The sequence below is a fragment of the Ceratotherium simum genome, chromosome 7 (genome assembly GCF_057802395.1).
Source record: "Ceratotherium simum simum isolate JZ-2026a chromosome 7, ASM5780239v1, whole genome shotgun sequence".
Lineage (NCBI taxonomy): Eukaryota > Metazoa > Chordata > Mammalia > Perissodactyla > Rhinocerotidae > Ceratotherium > Ceratotherium simum.
In genome coordinates, this window is record NC_141906.1 from 22129993 (window position 1) to 22148599 (window position 18607).

An 18607-nucleotide genomic window follows, 5' to 3' on the forward strand; every position below is an offset into this window, starting at 1 on the left:
CCTTCTGAGCTGGACACTTCCTGTCCCTCCTGTTCTTCCCCAGTTACAATGTCAAATCTCTTATCTGTCAGCTGCTTGTGCCCTTCCTGCCTCTGAAAAACATTCAGCCTCAGTGTGAAAATAGACGGAGACCCAGCCGAGCCAGTTTAAAGATGGTCACAGAAGAGGAAGGGGCCTGAGTTCTGTGGGTACGGATGCTACTCCAGCACCCAACATGCTTTCACTGCTCACTCACTCTCATCCCGAAAAGAAAGGGCACAAAGAACTTGCAACCCAAACCCTTGGCTTCAGAGCCTTCGGAAGAGAACTCCTCGAGAGCCCTCCTCTGGAAACTCAGAAGCTCTTGCAGCTCACAGGAGACTACTCTCCACACTGGATAACATCAGAGCAGAGAATCAGCTCCACGACTTCCGAATTCAGAGCATCTGAAAGGCAGCTCCTTCCTCTCTGTGTCCTCAAACTGAAAAGCAGAGGACACCTTGTTCTGGTCACGGTGTTTGCAGCCTCCAACTGTTTCAGTGCCCAAGTTAAAATAACTAACTTTCCTCACTCCATTCTTGCCTTTCTGTACAGAGGCTCATTCAGCAGAATATCAGAGGAGAAACAAAGACAGCTGACTGTTTTCTCCCCAGTGTCTATTATTAGATTCTCATGGAGCACTTGGCCACAACAGGGCTTTGCCGGACAAATACCTCCCCCCAACACACACACCCCCAAAGTGTCTCTCCCCTCACTCATCTCCACGGAGACCCAGACAAAGCAGCCAGTCACTTACCCTCTTCAGCCACGCAAAGTGCTTGTAAACATCAATGTCCCCATCCATGCTGGGCACCCATGTCAGCAGTTAGATTCCTTGGTTGAAAAAGCCCTTTTTCTGGCCGGAGACCAAACTCTCTCCTCTTCCTTGCCTCTGCCCCCTCCCCCTCAGAAACGTCAAGCTGTGTTCAAATTTCCCCACTTCCCTGGCCTGCGTCCTTCAGCCTTTCCCTAAACAGTTTCAGATACAGAGCAGCTCAGACCAGCCCGTGCTGCTCCAGTATCCTCCCCCACCGCCCCCACAGACACACACAGGCACCGGCTCTGGGATTCAGAGGCTGCGGAGCAATCAGACCCAGCAAAAAGGTAGGAAAAAAAGAGACTTGGACAGGAGTTGTAAACACACACACACACACACACACAGGAACATTCTTTTTGGTGATAATACCAGAGCCTGCCAGAGGGAAACAGTCCTGAAGAAAATTCTTCGTCTGGCCTCCCCTTTCTGGAGTGGCTGGAACTCATTACCGAGAGACCCCGATTTCCTGTCTCTGCTCCACTCTGCATTTACCCACAGGCTCCCAGCTGCTCTCGGTTTATTTGGGACTGGGGAGAAGACTAAAAATAAGTGCTGCTCTTGGAGGAGCCGCTGGTTCCCACACACAGCCTGACCCCCACCCCAAAGCCCACGCCTACCCCTTTTCCAGGCCAGCGTCGGGCTGTGCCCTGAGGAAAGCCTGTCTTTTCCAAAATAGAAGATTCAGAACCAGCTCCCGTCTGGGTTCTTGTCCCCGCTGGGGGTTTGTTGTCCTTGGCGCTGGTGGCATTATCCCCAGAGACGGATGGCTGCAACCTTGGAGACCTCTGCCGCTCGCCCACACGGGGGAGTCTGGCTCAGGGCTGCTGTCAGCCACCACCACAGGGCTCCCTGGGGCCACATTCTGTACCAGGACCTGGTACAGCTTCTGCCAAGGCCCAGGCCTGCCTTGTTGGCTGTCCCCAACCCCAGATCAGCTGCTTCACAAGCCAAGAAGGGGGAAAGTGTACGGCCACTGCACGTGTGTGTCCATGAGACTTCAGGAGAGCTCGAGCAGGAGCCTCAGGAAGGCAGTAGCTAGCAGACGGGGAGCTGTGTCTGTTTTCCTATTGGCAGGTCAAAGGCTGGCTTTCCAGGCTGGCCTCCCCAGCATTCCCCAGATGCTGCCCCCCACCTCCTCACACTCCCACCTCTTTTGAGAGCTCCCCCAAAAACAGCATTTCTCCCTTGCCCAGCCCTTAATGTGCGGCCTTTGGCTATGAGTGATTATGAAAGTGATCTTTGATGTGGGCACAGTGGGAACTGTGGTTACATGCAAGGGCCCTGAGCTCTGCTGCCGTAAATGACTTGCAGACGCACAGTTGTGATTGTGTGGGCCTTCCCCGTGCCCTGGGGGGTTACCAGGAGCTCCCAGCCTGAAGAGACGGCTGTCAGCATGCCCCTCGGCAAGGCATCAACATCCAGCATGGCCCAGAAGCACAGCCGAGAGACAGAGCAGAAACACGTCCGGCAGTACAGTCCCTGGCAGGCTGGCCCGGCCGGCCCACAGAGATCACAGAGGCAGCAGGAGGAGGGCTCTGGCCAGCAGCTGGCACGAGGGGAGGAGTAAATTCCTGGAGACACACCCGGGTCAGAGGCCAGAAAGGAACAGCAAGCTCTGCTGCCCGTGCCCTGAGCTCTAGAGCCTTCTTCCTGCCTCTGGCCCAGCCCCAGAGCACAGCCTGGGCCCCACCCAGCCGGGGTTCCCTGCCCAGAACTATGATGGAGATGTTCTTCCTGAACATATCCTGAGGTTGCAGGGGTAGGTAGGCCTTTGTACTTCTGTCTAAAAGCATGGGCAAGTCAAATGAAGAATTCATTCGGTCAACACACATTTGCCCAACATCCAAGGCAAATGAAACCGACTTCCTGCCCTGGGCAGATACAGAATTACCATGTGGTATGTGGTAAAGGTGTTTCTGGGGCTCCAGGGAGAAGAGGCAGGAGATCTGACTTGGGAGCTGGACAGGGAGAGGTGAGGCACAGTCCCAGCCCTTGCTCCCCTTGGAGTGGGGCTCGGTGCCCTCTGGTAGGTTCCAGTGCTAGAGCAGGAAAAGAGGTGACAAGGCACCATCATGGCTGCCTCTCTCGGCCTTGCTAACTCCCACCTGCCTACGGAGGGCAGCCCAGGTGGCAGCCCCTCCTCTTATCCCTCCTCAGCACCCAGGCTCCTCTCCACTTCACCACCTGCCCTGTTGTACTGAACCACAGCTGACTCTTTACGTGTCTGTCCTCTGTACCAGACTGGAGGACTATGTCTAGAGCCCTGATTCATTGCCCTAACTTCTATCCCTAGCACAATTCTTGGCATACAGTAAGAGCTTAAACATGCTCTGAAAGAATGAGGCTCAAATGGTAAAATTGGCAAGATAAGACTAAAATTCTACTTGGAGAAAATGAGTCTTTTTTTTTTTGTGAGGAAGATCAGCCCTGAGCTCACATCCATTCCAATCCTCCTCTTTTTGCTGAGGAAGACAGGCCCCGAGCTAACATCTGTTGCCAATCCTCCTCCTTTTTTTTTTCCCCCTTTTTTCTCCCCAAAGCCCCAGTAGACCGTTGTATGTCATAGTTGCACATCCTTCCAGTTGCTGTATGTGGGACACCACCTCAGCATGGCCGGACAAGCGGTGCGTCGGTGCCCCGGGATCCGAACCCGGGCTGCCAGTAGCCGAGTGCGTGCACTCAACCACTAAGCCACGGGGCAAGCCCCAAGAAAATGAGTCTTAAAGGTCTGTTTCTCCGCACTAAGATGCTCGACTCAAAGGGGAAAGGACAGGGCCAATTTCATCTATTAGCTCAACTCATGCATGATGAAGGGGGCCGGGGAGGGAGGGAGGGAGGAATCCAGACAAGCTGTAGCTAAATTCTTGACATATTTTTATGGTATCCTCAAGTAGTAATTCTTACCTCAGCCCTTTTTTTTTAAACAGCAAAGTACGTTTTATTTATATTGCAATTCAACTCAAAAACCCACAAAATAACACTCCCAAAGACCCAGGAACAGGGCATGTGTGTGTGGCTGGTGGGCTGAGTGAGATGCGATGGAGACAGGAGCAACAGGCAACTTCTCATTCGCTGACCCCCAGGGGGCCGCTGGCCAGGCAAACCCATGGCTGCACCAGCTCACTCAGAAGGCCATCTAGCCAGGGTCACCTTACAGTGGTCCAAGATGGGCTTAGGAGGAACAGGGCTTAGGCCCCTGAATATGTTCAGAAAATGCATACAAAGTACCATTTGTATGTATAAATTGCTATTTCTCTGAAAAAGTTTTAATCAGATTATCAAAATGATCCATGACTCCCAAAAGATTGGAAGCCTGGGTTTATCTGGCCTAAGCAGTTTCTCCTAAAGGTTTAGGCTACCCTGATTAAGGCTGGTGGGGGGTATGTGTTCCTGCCTCCATCATACCGCCCCTGTGAGGGAGAGTCTCAGGGACTCCTGGACCCATCGCTGACGAGAGGAGTTCTCAGGAATCACACAGGGCACACAAATAGGGGTCATTACAGTGACCCTGACAGCCCTCGGGACCTTCCCCAAAGCAGTCCACTCACCAGCAACCAGACTCAGCTCATTACTGTCTGGAACATAAGGCAGCTAGCTGAGGGCAAAGGCAGGAGACTGGGAGACTGAGGATTTGGGGAGTAAAAATGCAGCTAAGAGGCGAGAGTGGGCAGGTTTGGACAGGGGAACTCATGCAGCTTGCCCTCCTCCTCATCCTGGGGCCTAGAAGGGAAGCCCAGGAGAGTCACCCACCCAGCTGGAATCCCGTATCTGTGTGGGAATGACTGGGGGTGGGGTTCCCGAGGTTTTGCTCCTCCTGCCGGCTGCCAGGATCAGCGGCACCTGATGGGGCAGAACTGTGGACCGAGAGGTGCCTGGTGGGTCACATGCCATTCCGCCGAGCCGTCACCTGCATCCTGAGCCCTGGCCTCTGGGCCACAGTGACAGGAGCCAGGACGCCCCTGCTAAGCCAGATACAGGCTTGTGTCCTTCAACAGGTGTGCTGTGCAGTGGACCTTCCCCTAGGTGAGGGGGTGCTGGGAGAGGGAAGAGCCCAGCCTGAGGACACTGCTCCTCTGGGCTGGCAAGTAAGTCCCACTTGTGAAACAGCATCCTGGCCCCCGCAGCCCAAGTCCCCATGGTACATAAGCCCGAGAACCCACCTCCAAAATGGGCAAGAACAAGAGTCGACAGACTTGTCCTGTAAAGCGCCAGATGGCAAATGTTTTAGGCTTTGTGGGCCACATGGTCTCTGTCATACTCAACCCTGCAAAGGCAGCCACAGCCAACACGTAAACCAATGAGCGTGGCTGTGTTCCAGTAACACTTTATTTGTGGACACTGAAATTAGAATTTTATATCATTTTCACATCACAAAATATTCTTCTTGTGATTTCTCATCCATCACTGGAAAACGTAAAAATCATTCTTAGCTCATGGAGTGTGAGAAATAGTCAGCAGGCCAAATGCAGGCCATGGATTGCTAACCCCTGGGTTAGGACAATGCTTCCCCATCTATAATGAATCACTTGGGCTGGAGGGTATTCCTGTAAAAATGCAGATTCTGACCAAGCAGGTTGGAAATGGGGCCTGAAATTGTACATCGCTGACAAGCTCCCTGGTGATGCTCATACTGCTGGTCTCAGGACCATATTTGAGGAGTAAGAGGTTGGGAAACCACTTTCAGAAGTTTCCTGAAGCACAAGGGTATTGAGCAAGTTTGCCTGGAAGCACGAATCCTCCGGAGCCTGCCTACCTACTAGTGGGTGCTGGAAAGGGCAGACGGCTCCTGGTGGTGTGGCTCTGGCGGGCCTTCCTTGTGGGTGGAGGGTGGGTAGATGTCTACATGCTCAGACCTCAAGTTACGCTAACCTGGCAACATCACCCCCATGTCCCCTGGGCCTAAGCAGGAAATTTAGTGGGGAAGGATTTATTTGCTTATTCACCAGTGTTTGCACATTCTTGGTCATTTATAAACATTGGTTCCTAGGAACTGAAACAGTCTCAAGTCAGGTCTGAAAGGAGCCAGATCTCTAGAATTTAGTAGAGTACAATTTACTTTGGGGGGAAAAAGCCAAAATGCAGGAAAATTTAAACTGCTAAGTTTGTAGCGGCTGAAGGCCCCCAATCTGGGATGCTGAGCCAGGAAAAATGCATTCAAAATCCCCCAAAGCACAAGAGGCTTCTCTGGGGCAGGGCCTGGCAGCCACGGGGTCAGGAAATGCCTCCTGGAATGGAGGGAGCCATCCCAATATCACCCCAGAAAAAGGCACTGGATTTAAGGGGTTCAGAGAGGTCGTCTCACCTTTGACAGTGGAAGGTCAGATCTGTGCTCCCAGGACCAGCACTCAGCCCTCTGGTCTCTCCTCTCCCTGACCACAAACAGTGGGGCCTCCTAGGCCTGCCCTTTGTCCACTGGGTTCCAAGGAAAATGGGAAAGAACTCTTTTTGCCAGTTGACTCAGGTACACTGCCCAGCAGCTTCACGAATGAGTGGTGCTCATGTCATCTTTCCAATTAAATTAAATAAAGCTATTTTTCTCGTGTAAAGCCCATACCTTCTTCCTTGGGATTTAGACTTCCCAGAATTTGTCCCTGGCTCCCACCTAGCGGCTTCTTCTAGTACTGCACAGACACAAAGGACCCCTCCCCACACCAGCCCCAGCCAGGGCAGGCATCCCTTGGGAATGAAGCACAGGAAAGAAAGCGCTGACACCCAAGACTTTGTGAGCTCTCATTCACGTTCACACCTATAGGGGGAGGGCAAAAAACACTTGAAATTGGTTCACACAGGCTATACTTTTTTTTTCTTGAAAAATAAGCACCAAATTTCCCCTTCTCTCTTCTTTATTTATTTATTTTTTTTTGTGAGGAGATCAGCCCTGTGCTAACATCTGCCAATCCTCCTCTTTTTTTTTGTCGAGGAAGACTGGCCCTGGGCTAACATCTGTGCCCATCTTCCTCCATTTTATATGGGACGCCGCCACAGCGTGGCTTGCCAAGCAGCGCGTCTGTGGGCGCCCGGGATCCGAACCGGCGAACCCCGGGCCGCCGCAGTGGAGCACGCGCACTTAACTGCTTGCACCACCAGGCCGGAACCCCCCTTCTCTCTTCTAACAACCAGAAAAAAAGATTTTCCTATAAAACTGCTTTCTGTAACTTTTCAAAATGAATATGTTCAGCATGCATATATCCTGACCCCTCTTTTGTCCCAGGTCCTGGGTGGAGAATGGAGATGCAGAGATGAATCATATGGCATGAGAAACTCAAGCTCACAGTTTATAATTCACAAAACAGCTTTTTCTCCCTACCTTTTTTGCAACTCCTCTGGCTTTTCAATATGGTAAACAGCTTTGCTTCTTTGGCCAGAATGAAAGAATCTGGTAGGAACGCAGGGGCTTTGTCTGAGGAGCTGGGAGCTGAGGAAGCTGCCATCTGTGACAAGGTGGCTGAGCTGATGAGGGGGGTGGCCGTGTGCCCTCCTGGGCCTGGGCCTCTTTGTTTCTTGAAAGACTAGTTAAGAAGGTAACTGAGGTCACCTGAACCTACAGTAGGATGTCAGAGGTGAGCACATATCCTAGAAGGGGCCTCACTGCCCAGCCCAGCCAGGCCCGGCAGAGGCTGCCCATTCAGGACATCCTGTTCCACTGCTCCTGAGATGTCGGCCTCTGCTGAGCCCTGACACAGGCAGCTGCACCTAGAGAGGCTCCCTAACCTGTTTCCACTTTGGCAACCAGAAGTCTAGACTGAGGAAGGCAGAGGCTGGTGCCTACAGGAGGCTGCTCAAAATAGCCCCTAAACAAACAACAGGACTGGAATGCTTGGCCAGCCCTTTCAGACAGATTGTCAAACCAGCTGTCATTTCCAGTAGGAAAATTGAGTCCCAGAGGAGGGAAGAAGAGGCTTATCCAAAGCCACACATACCACTGGCAGAGCACTGCCCTTTTAACTCATTCCTACCTCCCACACTGTCTCACCCTGGCTCAGTGCGCTTCCACCTGCCCAGGCACACTGACCAGGACACCTGCAACCTTGCAGAGGAAAGCCGGGGTTCCTGCTGGGTGGCCAAGGCTGCTGCATGAACCCCACTTCCAAAGAGGGGCCCAGAGTGCAGCCCCTCTGCAGGTTCTCTGCCAACCTCTCCTCTCACCCTGGAGCCTGGGCTCTGCCCTGACTCACCCTCACACTGCTGCTGTTGGGTTTGCCTGCCTTTCCTCGGACTTCATCTTGAGTCCCTGAAGCCTCAGGTCCTTACCAAAGAGCCCCCTGACCCACATACAAAGCTACTAAACAGCAGGACAGACTGGCGCCTTGTAGGAGATGAGGGGTGTATGTGCCAGACCATTAGAGAAGCACCCAGAGCTGCTCCATCTGGAGACGCCACTGGCTCTGGTATCTCTTGGGCATTGGCCAGGGATCTGCATCACTGGGTCCACTCCCCCTTGCTAGCTGGCTGGCTCTGGCCCTGCAGGGCCCCCTGGAAGCTGGCTGACTAGCCCCTCTATGGGCTTCACCTCCCAGCCCGGCCCTCGATCTACCTAACCGGCATTCACCCAGCCAAGACAAGCAGGTGCGGATGAATAGTGACAGCCCTTCCAGACCATGGGAAAGCCCCACTCAAGGTATGGCCAGATTCCTGGAATTGGTCAAAGTGGCACCAGTCCCTTCTTGCTTGTCAGGGCCTCTGATGAGCACCACTCTCCTTTCCAGCCTTCAGGACCATCTGGTGGGATTCAGGGGCTCTTGACCAGAATCTACCTTTCTCTCAAGGGCATCATCCCACACTTCACCACAGGTCTAGGAGGCAGCTGCAGGGAGGGGAAGGAGGCTGCCCCTTTCTAGAACTCAGCTCTGTCCCCATCACAGAAGAGATGCCTCGACCTCCCAGCCTGGGCCTCAGCTTCATCCTCTGCGAGTACTGACCCTGAGCTTGGCTCCGCCTGCCAAACATGAAAGAAGACCTTTTCATCTCCTGAGAGGGTCACACTGTTCCGCTGTACCACAGCACAGGACAGCCTCACTGATGCTTCCCTGCAGGCCAGGCCCCAGCCCGCCTTGAACTCCAGGAAACCTTCCCCATGCAAGAGCCTCATCCGAAGCTCCCTGGTACTCCACCAAACCTTCTCGGGATGCGTCCAGAATTCATATGCAGATACTGCTCCTAGAACAAGGAAATCCAGGCCCTTTGTTGCTTTCCTCATTGAAGCCCCAAAGGGTGTCTCCAGCTCAGAGAGACCCATACATACCCTTCCAGGCCTGGAGCCCACCTTTCCCCATTCTACCACTGGCCAAGGAAGGCAGGACCCTGTTTCAGGCCCCAGAGCCCTGGAAACTCGCTCACAACCCAGCGCCACTGAATCCTGGGCAGATCTCTTCTACTTGGACTACAGGATAAGTCTGGCCTGTTTATAACTATCCTCAGGCAGAGAGTCCTTTCTGGTGCTGACCATTCTGTGCCCAGCCCTGCCGGCATCCAGCCGAGGAGGAACCGGCCCCACTGTAAAGGAACACAGCTGCCTACAATCTTTTGAGTAAGACGCACTAGCACCAGGAGCTCCCTCTCCATTTAAGACATGAATATTGGGGTCCAGGACTAGTCTGGCTGCTGGTTATTCTATTTTAACCACCAACCTCCCTCACGTTCACTGCTGCCTCTCCAGCAGCCGCTGGTTTTCTGTGTGTGTGTGTGTGCGTGCGTGCGTGTGTGTGTGTATCACAGATGCCAGTACCTGCGTCTGAAGAGCCACAGTCCCTGATGAACAGCAACGGGAGGATCCCATTTCCTACCAACAATTCTTTCCCTCTCGCTCCAGCTGACTGGCCCGTGGGTGGACACCTGACCCAGGGGCAGCTAATCCATAGCTGTGCATAACTAAAAGTCTTTAATTTCTATTTGTTTTTGCACTTAACATTTCTTTGTAGGCCTGGAGGGCTTAGCTCCAAATTACGAGCTAGGCCAATCAGATTCTTTCCTTCAGGAATTTGAGTAACACACACACATACATGTGGAGAAAACAAGAAAAGAATTTGTCAGTCAACAAGAATCAAACCTTAAGGATGTGTAGCAGGTACTCTGAGCTGTCTTCCTACGGGCACTCATTTCCGCCACTTCATCATGGTGCCTTCCTGACAGAGGCCACCTCCCACTATGGTGAATGAAAGGGCCAATACTTGTTTCCCAGCTTCCCTTGCAGCTAGGGTATGCACACGTGAACAAATGCCGACCATTGGGACCACATGAGAAGTCTGCCGGAGGGTTTCAGAGAAAGATTTTCCTTCTCGAGGGGAAAAAAGAAGACATATCCTACCTCTGGACATGGTTGTGTCTGTGTGAGGACATGTTCCCTGGAGCTGTAGTAGCCATCTTGTAACTGTTAGGTGACATGCCTGAGGAAAAATCAACCCCTTGAGGATGGGGGGCAGAAAGATGGGAAGAGCCAGAGCCCTTGAGGTCATCCCAGAGCCACTTAGACCCTGGGACCACCCATCCTCTGTTCATCTTGTTAGTGACATATAAACATCCCATTGTTTATGCCACTTTACTGGAAAAAGAATCCAACTGACAGAGAAGTCACGAGGCAGAGTTAGACAATGCCAGGCCAACGTATGACAAAGCAGTAACTCTGAGGTATACGGCAAAGCCAGTGTCTAGAGAGAACAGTGCAAACACACAAGGGATGCACAGATATTATGAATGGGAAAGCACAGGACTATCTGCCTCATCCCTCAAGCTGCCTTACTAGTGCCAATTCCAATTCTAAGCCACATGCCTTATTTTTTAAATAATTCAAGTGAGTCTCTCTGGTTCAGAGAAGTGCTTCTCCAACTTTTTCATGTGCATATGGATCACTTGGAGATGGTTCAGTGGGTGAAGGGTCAGGTGGGGGGGTGGTCCATATTTTGCATTTTTTTTTAATTTTATTTTTTAAAAAAGCTACCAAGGGATGCCAAAGCTGCTGGTCCATAGACCACAACGTGAGTAGCAAGGGCTTCTAACTAAAAGTACCAAGCTAAAGCCAATCTAAAAAGTACCGGTGGGTTTGTTCACTGCTTCAGATTCTATTTCCATACAGATAAGACCTCCTATGGAATGTGAGTGCACCCAGATTGAAAAATGACTTCAGGTCTGCGAGACCTAAAACACAGACAGGCTTCTCTGTCCAGAATCAAAACCTGAACTTCCAGCCCTGGGATCTTGGAATGTTTATATGAACTTTTGACCCCCCCAAAAGTAGAACATGCATACATTGCTGATGGCTACAATTACTCTAAAAGATTCATGAATGCAACAAACTGTTAGGAAAATCTGTCCAAAGGAAGGCATTCTCCTAATCATTGTAAATAACCCCCAAACAGACCTGAAAATCTGAAGGCAAGCTGTTTTCTGCAATGCATCTTGCAAAAACCAACAACCAAGTCGACTGCCTTTGGATCAAAAATATTTTTTGAGAGTCTTTTTTTTTTTAACAAATTACTTTCCAGTGATATTTTTTATTTTTTTTATTTATTTATTTATTTATTTATTTATTTATTTATTTTTGTGAGGAAGATCAGCCCTGAACTAACATCCATGCTAATCCTCCTCTTTTTTTTTGCTGAGGAAGACCAGCTCGGCGCTAACATCTACTGCCAATCCTCTTCCTTTTTTTCCTCCCCCCAAAGCCCCCCAGTAGATAGTTGTATGTCATAGTTGCACATCGTTCTAGTCGCTGCACGTGGGGTGCAGCCTCAGCATGGCTGGAGAAGCGGTACATCAGTGCGTGCACGGGATCCGAACCCAGGCTGCCAGTAGTGGAGCACGCGCACTTAACTGCTAAGCCACGGGGCCGGCCCTTAAGACTCTTTTTTGGTAAATTATAAAAGTTAGATCCCTATTTCACACCACACACTAAAAAAATATTGCAGATGAATTAGAGTTAACCATAAGATACAAAATCAAAGCTATTGGAGGATGATACAGGTGAATACTATTTGATCTGAGGTTGGGAAAGGCCTTTCTAGAGATAAAAAGAAAAGAAGAAACCCAGACAGGAAAGACTGATAGAGTTCATTACAGTCCTTTCAAAGTCTCTGTCTTGAAAAGCACCATAAACAACATTTTAAAACAAAGTGAGGGGGCCGGCTCCGTGGCTTAGCGGTTAAGTGCGCGCGCTCTGATGCTGGCAGCCCGGGTTCGGATCCCGGGCGCGCCCGAGGCACCACTTCTCGGTCCAACGTGAGGCCGAGTCCCACGTACAGCAACTAGAAGGATGTGAACCTATGACATACAACTATCTACTGGGGCTTTGGGGGGAAAAAAATGAATAAATAAAATCTTTAAAACAAAGTGAGGGAAATAAATGCTATAAATAATGAAAAATCATTTAAAAAAAAGCACTAAATCCCAATAGAAACAAATCATAGAATATGAATAACCCAGGGTGGGGGAAGCACACCCAGGGGACACACGGTGCTCTCTGGGGTGTGTGGGGAGAAAATATTAGAGCTATTTTTTAACCTGCCCTTTAAAAATCTCTATTTGGGGCTACGTTTTATAATTTACATATATTAGGACAATAATGTGTATGTGAATAAGCATATAGGGAGAATGAATTTTTTTTCAGATAGGAGTATGAGACCAAAAGTTTACAGACCATACAGAAGAATAAATACTAATAACTAGTGAAAAAAAGTTTAGCCTTACTACTAAACAAAGAAATGCAAAAATGATAAAAAGAAAACATTTTTCCTATGAAATGAGTAAAGCTGTTTTTTTAATCAGTGATTGTTGTTGATCACGATGCACCTCAAATCCTGCCAATGAAAATATAAATGAGTAAAATCTTTCTGAGAGTGGTTTGGAAAAATGTGTCAAAAGGCTTAAAGATATTGATATCTTTGGATTAGAGCTGCCAGATTTAGCAAACTGCATGGGACATACTTATTAAAAATTATTCATTGCTGATCTAAAATTCAGATTTAACTGAGCATCCTGTATTTTGTCTGTTACTCTTACTTTAACTCTATAATTCTATTTTTAGGACTCTATCTTAGGGAAATATCTAGAGATAAAGACAAATTTCTGGACAAAGACATTCTCTGCAGCAGTGCCATATATTTGTGAAAGATTAAAAATAACCTAAATGTGACTATTAAAGAAATGGTCACATAAATTCAGGCACATCCACACAAGGTAAAAGCCTATAGTTATTGTAAACTATATAGAGAAGAATAAAAGCCAGCTGTTTTCTGTACTTTGGGCAGATGGGCTTTTGTTGGGGAAGACACTTCAATGAATATCTTGGTTATGTGATGGTAAGATCCTGAGCAGAGCTGAGAGGGAGTATTTAAATTAAGAAGGTGCTAAACTACTCTGCAGCCTAATGAAAGGTCTGGGAACAGTGGAGAAGGCTGTCTGGGAGCTTCCAAGGGGCCCCAGGCACATGGTGAGGTGACAGGCCAGCCCAGGACAGAGTAAACAAGTGACTCTCAGAAAGAGATTATAGATGATGGACATGGAGTGGTGACATCCAATATCCAATATTTAGTTTTAAATTTTGTTTACTGCATTGGAATATTCCTCATATAAGTTCATCATCCCTTACCTGCAATTCTGAAACACAAAAAAGCTCTAAAAACCGAAATTTTTTTTTTTTTTTAAATAATGTTGGTGCCTAACTTATTTGGCAGCAAAACCTGACTTGAACTGGTGGGAGAATATCTACAGTTTTTATCTCACTTCATGCAGATATTCATAAGTTTTGCTGAAGAACTGTTAATGTGTTTCCTGCCCTGTACCTGCTAGAGATAGTATATATGTTATATGATATATATGCACTGTCTCACCTTTCTTTTTTTTGTTGTTGTTGTAAGGAAGATCAGCCCTGAGCTAACATCCGATGTCAATCCTCCTCTTTTTGCTGAGCAAGATTGGCCCTGGGCTAACATTCGTGCCCATCTTCCTCCACTTTATATGGGAAGCCGCCACAGCATGGCTTTGACAAGTGGTGGTGCGCCCAGGATCCGAACCTGCGAACCACGGGCTGCCGAAGCGGAGGGTGAGCGCTTAACCGCTGCGCCACCAGGCTGGCCCCTTACCTTTCTAAAGTTTAGTAAGTTCTGAGTTCTAAAACGCATCTGGACACAACAGTTTCAGATTGAGGGACTGCGGACCTGTAATTTTCTTGAGGCTTCATAAAATTTTCTTTGAACGTTGCACCCTGAGTCAGTAGTGCGAGCAGGAATGGAGGGAGGGGTCAGTGTCCCTGCCCAGGGTAAAGCAGGCCATAGAAAGCTGCAGCTGTACACAGAGGTGGGCAAAAGGTCAGAGATGATTGGAGAGAACTCAGGATCAGCATCATAAAGCTGGAAGTGCAGTAACAGCCAGAGTTCCTGATGGAACTCTAGGGAGGCAAGGAGGGACCCTCTGCTGTGGGAAAGGAAAGAGAGAACTAAACTACTGAAGCCATCACCCCCTGCAACTCCCAACCGTGGTTAAGAGTGGGCAGAAGGCCAGATGAGGACTCTGCCTGTTATCACAAGTCTGAGAGGACCACCAAGGACGGTCTTCACTGGGGAAGAGATGAGAAGCAGATTTTCAAGCCTACACTACCAGGCCCACCTGAGACCCACCCAGCAACTTTCTCCACTGTCCTCTCTAGGCAGTATCTGGTTGTATTCGCTTCCCATTGCTGCCGTAAAAAATTACTACAACCTTAGTGGTTTATAACAACACAAATGTATTATCTTACAGTTCTGCATTCCACTTTAGAGGCAGGAAGCATTTCTAGGGCAAGGAGGTCTGAAGAGTAGGTGCAGCAGTAAAGGAATGAATGAGGTTACCAGGTTTTAGTTTGTTGTAAGAAACAAGGAGTGGGGCATACAGCCGAGGGTAGAGACCTCAGCTGGGATTAGAACTCCAATGATAAGTTTATATATATTTATACAACTCTGATGTTATAAGTTATACACATAGTCTGGGGAAAAAAAATCTTCTGTATTTGCTCTTCTGTGGCCAAGGATTTCCCCTTCTCAGGAGAGAGCAGCTGGGGTGCCCAAGCAGGCTGACTGATCAGGGGGGCTAACTGCAGCTTAAGCTTTTTGACTGGGCTCCACCCTTGTGCTGCAAAGGACCACTCAGTGGGAGCTGGCCAAAGCTAGATGGGAAGCAAGAAAAGGTTGGACGGTGTACAGCTGAAGTAACAGTCCCAGGCAGTGGTGGCATTCTGTGGGCTCCATGATTACATTCCCCAGTGGATCCCCAAACAGGCCATGGGCCTACTCACCAAGCTCTCCTCGAACCATTCCTTTATGTAGGCAGCTGTGGGGCCTGGGATCTGGCTCAGGAGGGATGCTCTCTCCTGAGGATGCTCCAGCATCTCCAGGGCCAGCCTCAAGTCCTCGATGAGATGAAGCACTGGGAAGGGGTTCATGTAGGAGGCCAGGGAGGCCAGTCCAGGCTCACAGGTACCATCACTAATATCTGCACCTGTTTTAGTGCCTGGAACAAGAGAGAGGTGGGAACCTCGTAAGAAGGGTGCACGCCATGGGCAAGGAACTGGTGAGGAACAAAGGGAGTGAAAGAATAGAGGAAAGGGACGGATGAGAAGCCTGGAAGACCACTTCTGTCTCAGCAGAATCACTCACAAAGTGCACTTTGCAGAACTCATCTTTAATCCTAGGCTAGGCATGATAGGGAGACTTGTCAGAGGCGGAGACTGTGCCCACTGGGCCTGACATATGGAAGCACGCATCCTTAGACAACAGGAAAACACAGCCAGCCCTCACCAGTGACCAAAAACATGCTAGCTAAGACAATGAGATGCCATCCTTCAGCTCTGGGATTAATAAACTTGCTTTCTTTTAAGTTAATGTGGTAGATTATCTGCACAGATGGCCACTAAAAATTCCTCCCATCCTTGTATGTGCATTCCATTCCTCTTATCACGAGGTAGTTCCTGACTCTGGGCTGGCCTAGTGACTTGCTCTGATCAACAGAATGCAGCAGAAGTGATGCTGTGCCAGCTCTGGTGAGTATTTACTGAATTGGAATCTTTCTGGATCCTCCCAATTGAGAGAACTCTATACCCCCTGACATACTCACACTGTTAACCTATATTAATTACTATGTATATCCACATAGCCTCTACCCATTATGGGCTGCGGAGTCTCTAAGGGCAGAGTGTCTGTCAGTCAGCCGAGTTTCTAGCATCATTCCACCTACCCAGATGTTGAAGGGGAATCTGACTGAACGTCTGCACATGTGCTTGGATGAAGAGCTAAGAGGAAGAGAACTTGAATTTCCTCAGAGATCTGGGATATTGGGTCAACTCTTTCTAATTTGATATGTTTCAAATAGGACTGTTTTTGCCTGTCTAAACCCCACCATTTAAAAAAAAAAAAGTCGGGGCCGACCTGGTGGCGTAAGCGTTTAAGTGCGCGCGCTCCACTGCAGCAGCCCAGGGTTCGCCGGTTTGGATTCCGGGCGCGCACCGACACACCGCTGGTCAAGCCATGCTGTGGCGGCGTCCCATATAAAGTGGAGGAAGATGGGCATGGATGTTAGCCCAGGGCCAGTCTTCCTCAGCAGAAAAAGAGGAGGATTGGCAGATGTTAGCTCAGGGCCGATCTTCCTCACAACAAAAAAATAAAAAATAATTTTAAAAAAAAAGTCTTCTTTACATAAGTAAAGTAATATATTCTTCAAACCACAACTGCAGCCACGCAGTCTGACAGGATTTCTGTGCTTCTTTCAGCAATAAGAAACACTTTAGAAAATATGGTTGAGATGGTGGAATTTCTGGGGCATTTGGATTGTTTATAAGGCCAACAGGATAAAATATTTGAAATCAGGCCTCTGCTGGAAAATGTGGGCTGTAGGGCCACCACATCCATGGTTATTCTGCTGGCCTGCCGTCTAATTCGTGGTCCCTTCACTCCTAAGAGCCAACTTCTACTTGCCACGGCAGTCTTTGGAATGAGAGACCCACACAGAAGGAAACAATTACGATTTGATTGCTGGTTTGCTTTCTGACAGTGCAGGATAGAGGGAATCATGGCTCACAACCCACAAACAAGTCTATGGCTCTGGGGAGCTAAGAAACTGCCGGATGACCCACACTCGGATGTGTGCTCAGCACTTTCTGGCTCCTCCAAATCCAGTTCAGCGTTGACTAGGAAGGGCCATAGCCAAACTTCAGGGAAGAAAATGGACAGAAGCAGAGCAAGACCCCCAACCTCCAAACAATGGCTGAGCAATCCATATCCATCCTGGACACATTCCAACACACACACACACACACACACACACACACACACCTTTATAAATGTAGGATAAGTCAGGCCAGGAGTAGGTGGAGAGACTGAGATTTTCATTAACTTTATATCACTTTGTGGCCTTGGATAAGTCTCTTCCTTTCTCTGGGCCCTTCCCCGACCTAAAGCCTTGGGATTCTTCCCTACCATTCAAATAGTGTATGTATGTGTGTACATGTGTATCTGTGCCTATTTTTGCACACAATGTGTATATACGTAAAAGACTTTAATTTCTATTTCTTTGCAATTTACATCAACACTCAGGCTCACAAAATGGTCCAGAATGGTGAAACTCCTAAGGCCCAGCATTAGCAAAGGCAAAAAGCACCCGGAAGACTCAATTCCATACTCCAAACACCTTCCCTGCAAATGATTAGCTCCTGGGGAAAAATTACAAATTGTTCAGTACAGAAGATGAGGGAAGGCTCCTAGCTCAGTTAATCACGAGAATCTGCCAGTACAACTTGTGATCAGAATGTGAATGGCGCCCTCTGGAATTGTGCCACTTAGCAGTCCTGAGTACCGCAGAGGGAAATTATAGTCTTCTCACTGATGAACTTAGAAATACAAATCCTAAACACAAATTTACAAAACCAAATCCCACAGTGTGTAAAAAATATAACACATTGTGACCATCTCCCTTGGGAAATGACAGATCAAGCAGACCGAAATAGAAAATAAAAAATAAAGTAGTGATACATCAGAACAACAAAGAACATACAGAGAATTACGCCCCAAACAACCAGAGATGGCACTCTGGGTTCAAGCACATGTAAAGCGTTTTTTCAAAGCTGACCATTGATGAGGCCATACAGAAAGTCTCAACAAAAATCAAGAATTATTACTGGGGGTACTATTCTTGTCTCCATATTTCCATGAGAAGAGAGGGTGGTTTCCACCTGCCTCGCCTCACTCAATTTTTCCTCAATAGAGGAAGGCCTTTTCTGATGACAGAGCTGAAAGAAGGCATTCTTTCTGGAGCTGCCTGTCCCTGGAAGCAAGCACTGTCCTCCAGGGAAGCTTTCTGAGACCAGCTCTGCCCCAGCAAGGTGGAAGTCTGTAGTTTGGGATTAAGTTCAATTTGAAGTATAAGTGTGTGTCTAGGATGGGTGGTGTATTTGAGATCCTGATTGTAGCTTCAGGTCAAGCTAACTTTCCTAATCAGCAAAACTAATGATAAAGCTGATATTTTGATCTCCTTCTGTCTGACCCCTTTGTCTATTCCTCAATTAGTTTAAAACTAAGGAGGAGAATAAAGGGATGTTATATATTCAGATTATCATGTGACCCCCAAAGATGTCCATGTCCTAAACCCTGGAACCTATGAAAGTGTCACCTTACCTGGCAAAAGGGCTTTATAGATGTGTTAATGTTAAGAATTTTGAGATGAGGAGGTTATCCTGGATTATTAACCACATGAGCTCTTAAATAAGAGGAAGGCAGAAGATTGGGTCAGAGAGATGTGACGTGAGAACTTGACCTG

General features: G+C 48.6%; 1 protein-coding gene across 4 annotated transcripts in view; it reads right to left on the reverse strand.

The window, feature by feature from the left end:
* The window catches only part of PPFIBP2 (PPFIB scaffold protein 2), a 144059-nt gene that overhangs the window by 85606 nt on the left and 39846 nt on the right, over positions 1-18607 (reverse strand). For 3 of the 4 annotated variants that reach the window (XM_087433272.1, XM_014782637.2, XM_087433270.1), the window contains exon 3: positions 15096-15310. The exons of the other annotated variant lie outside the window; for it this stretch is intronic. In XM_087433272.1, the coding sequence (XP_087289398.1) occupies positions 15096-15310 (215 nt within the window). The remainder of the gene's footprint in view (positions 1-15095; positions 15311-18607) is intronic. 4 annotated transcript variants of the gene reach the window in all.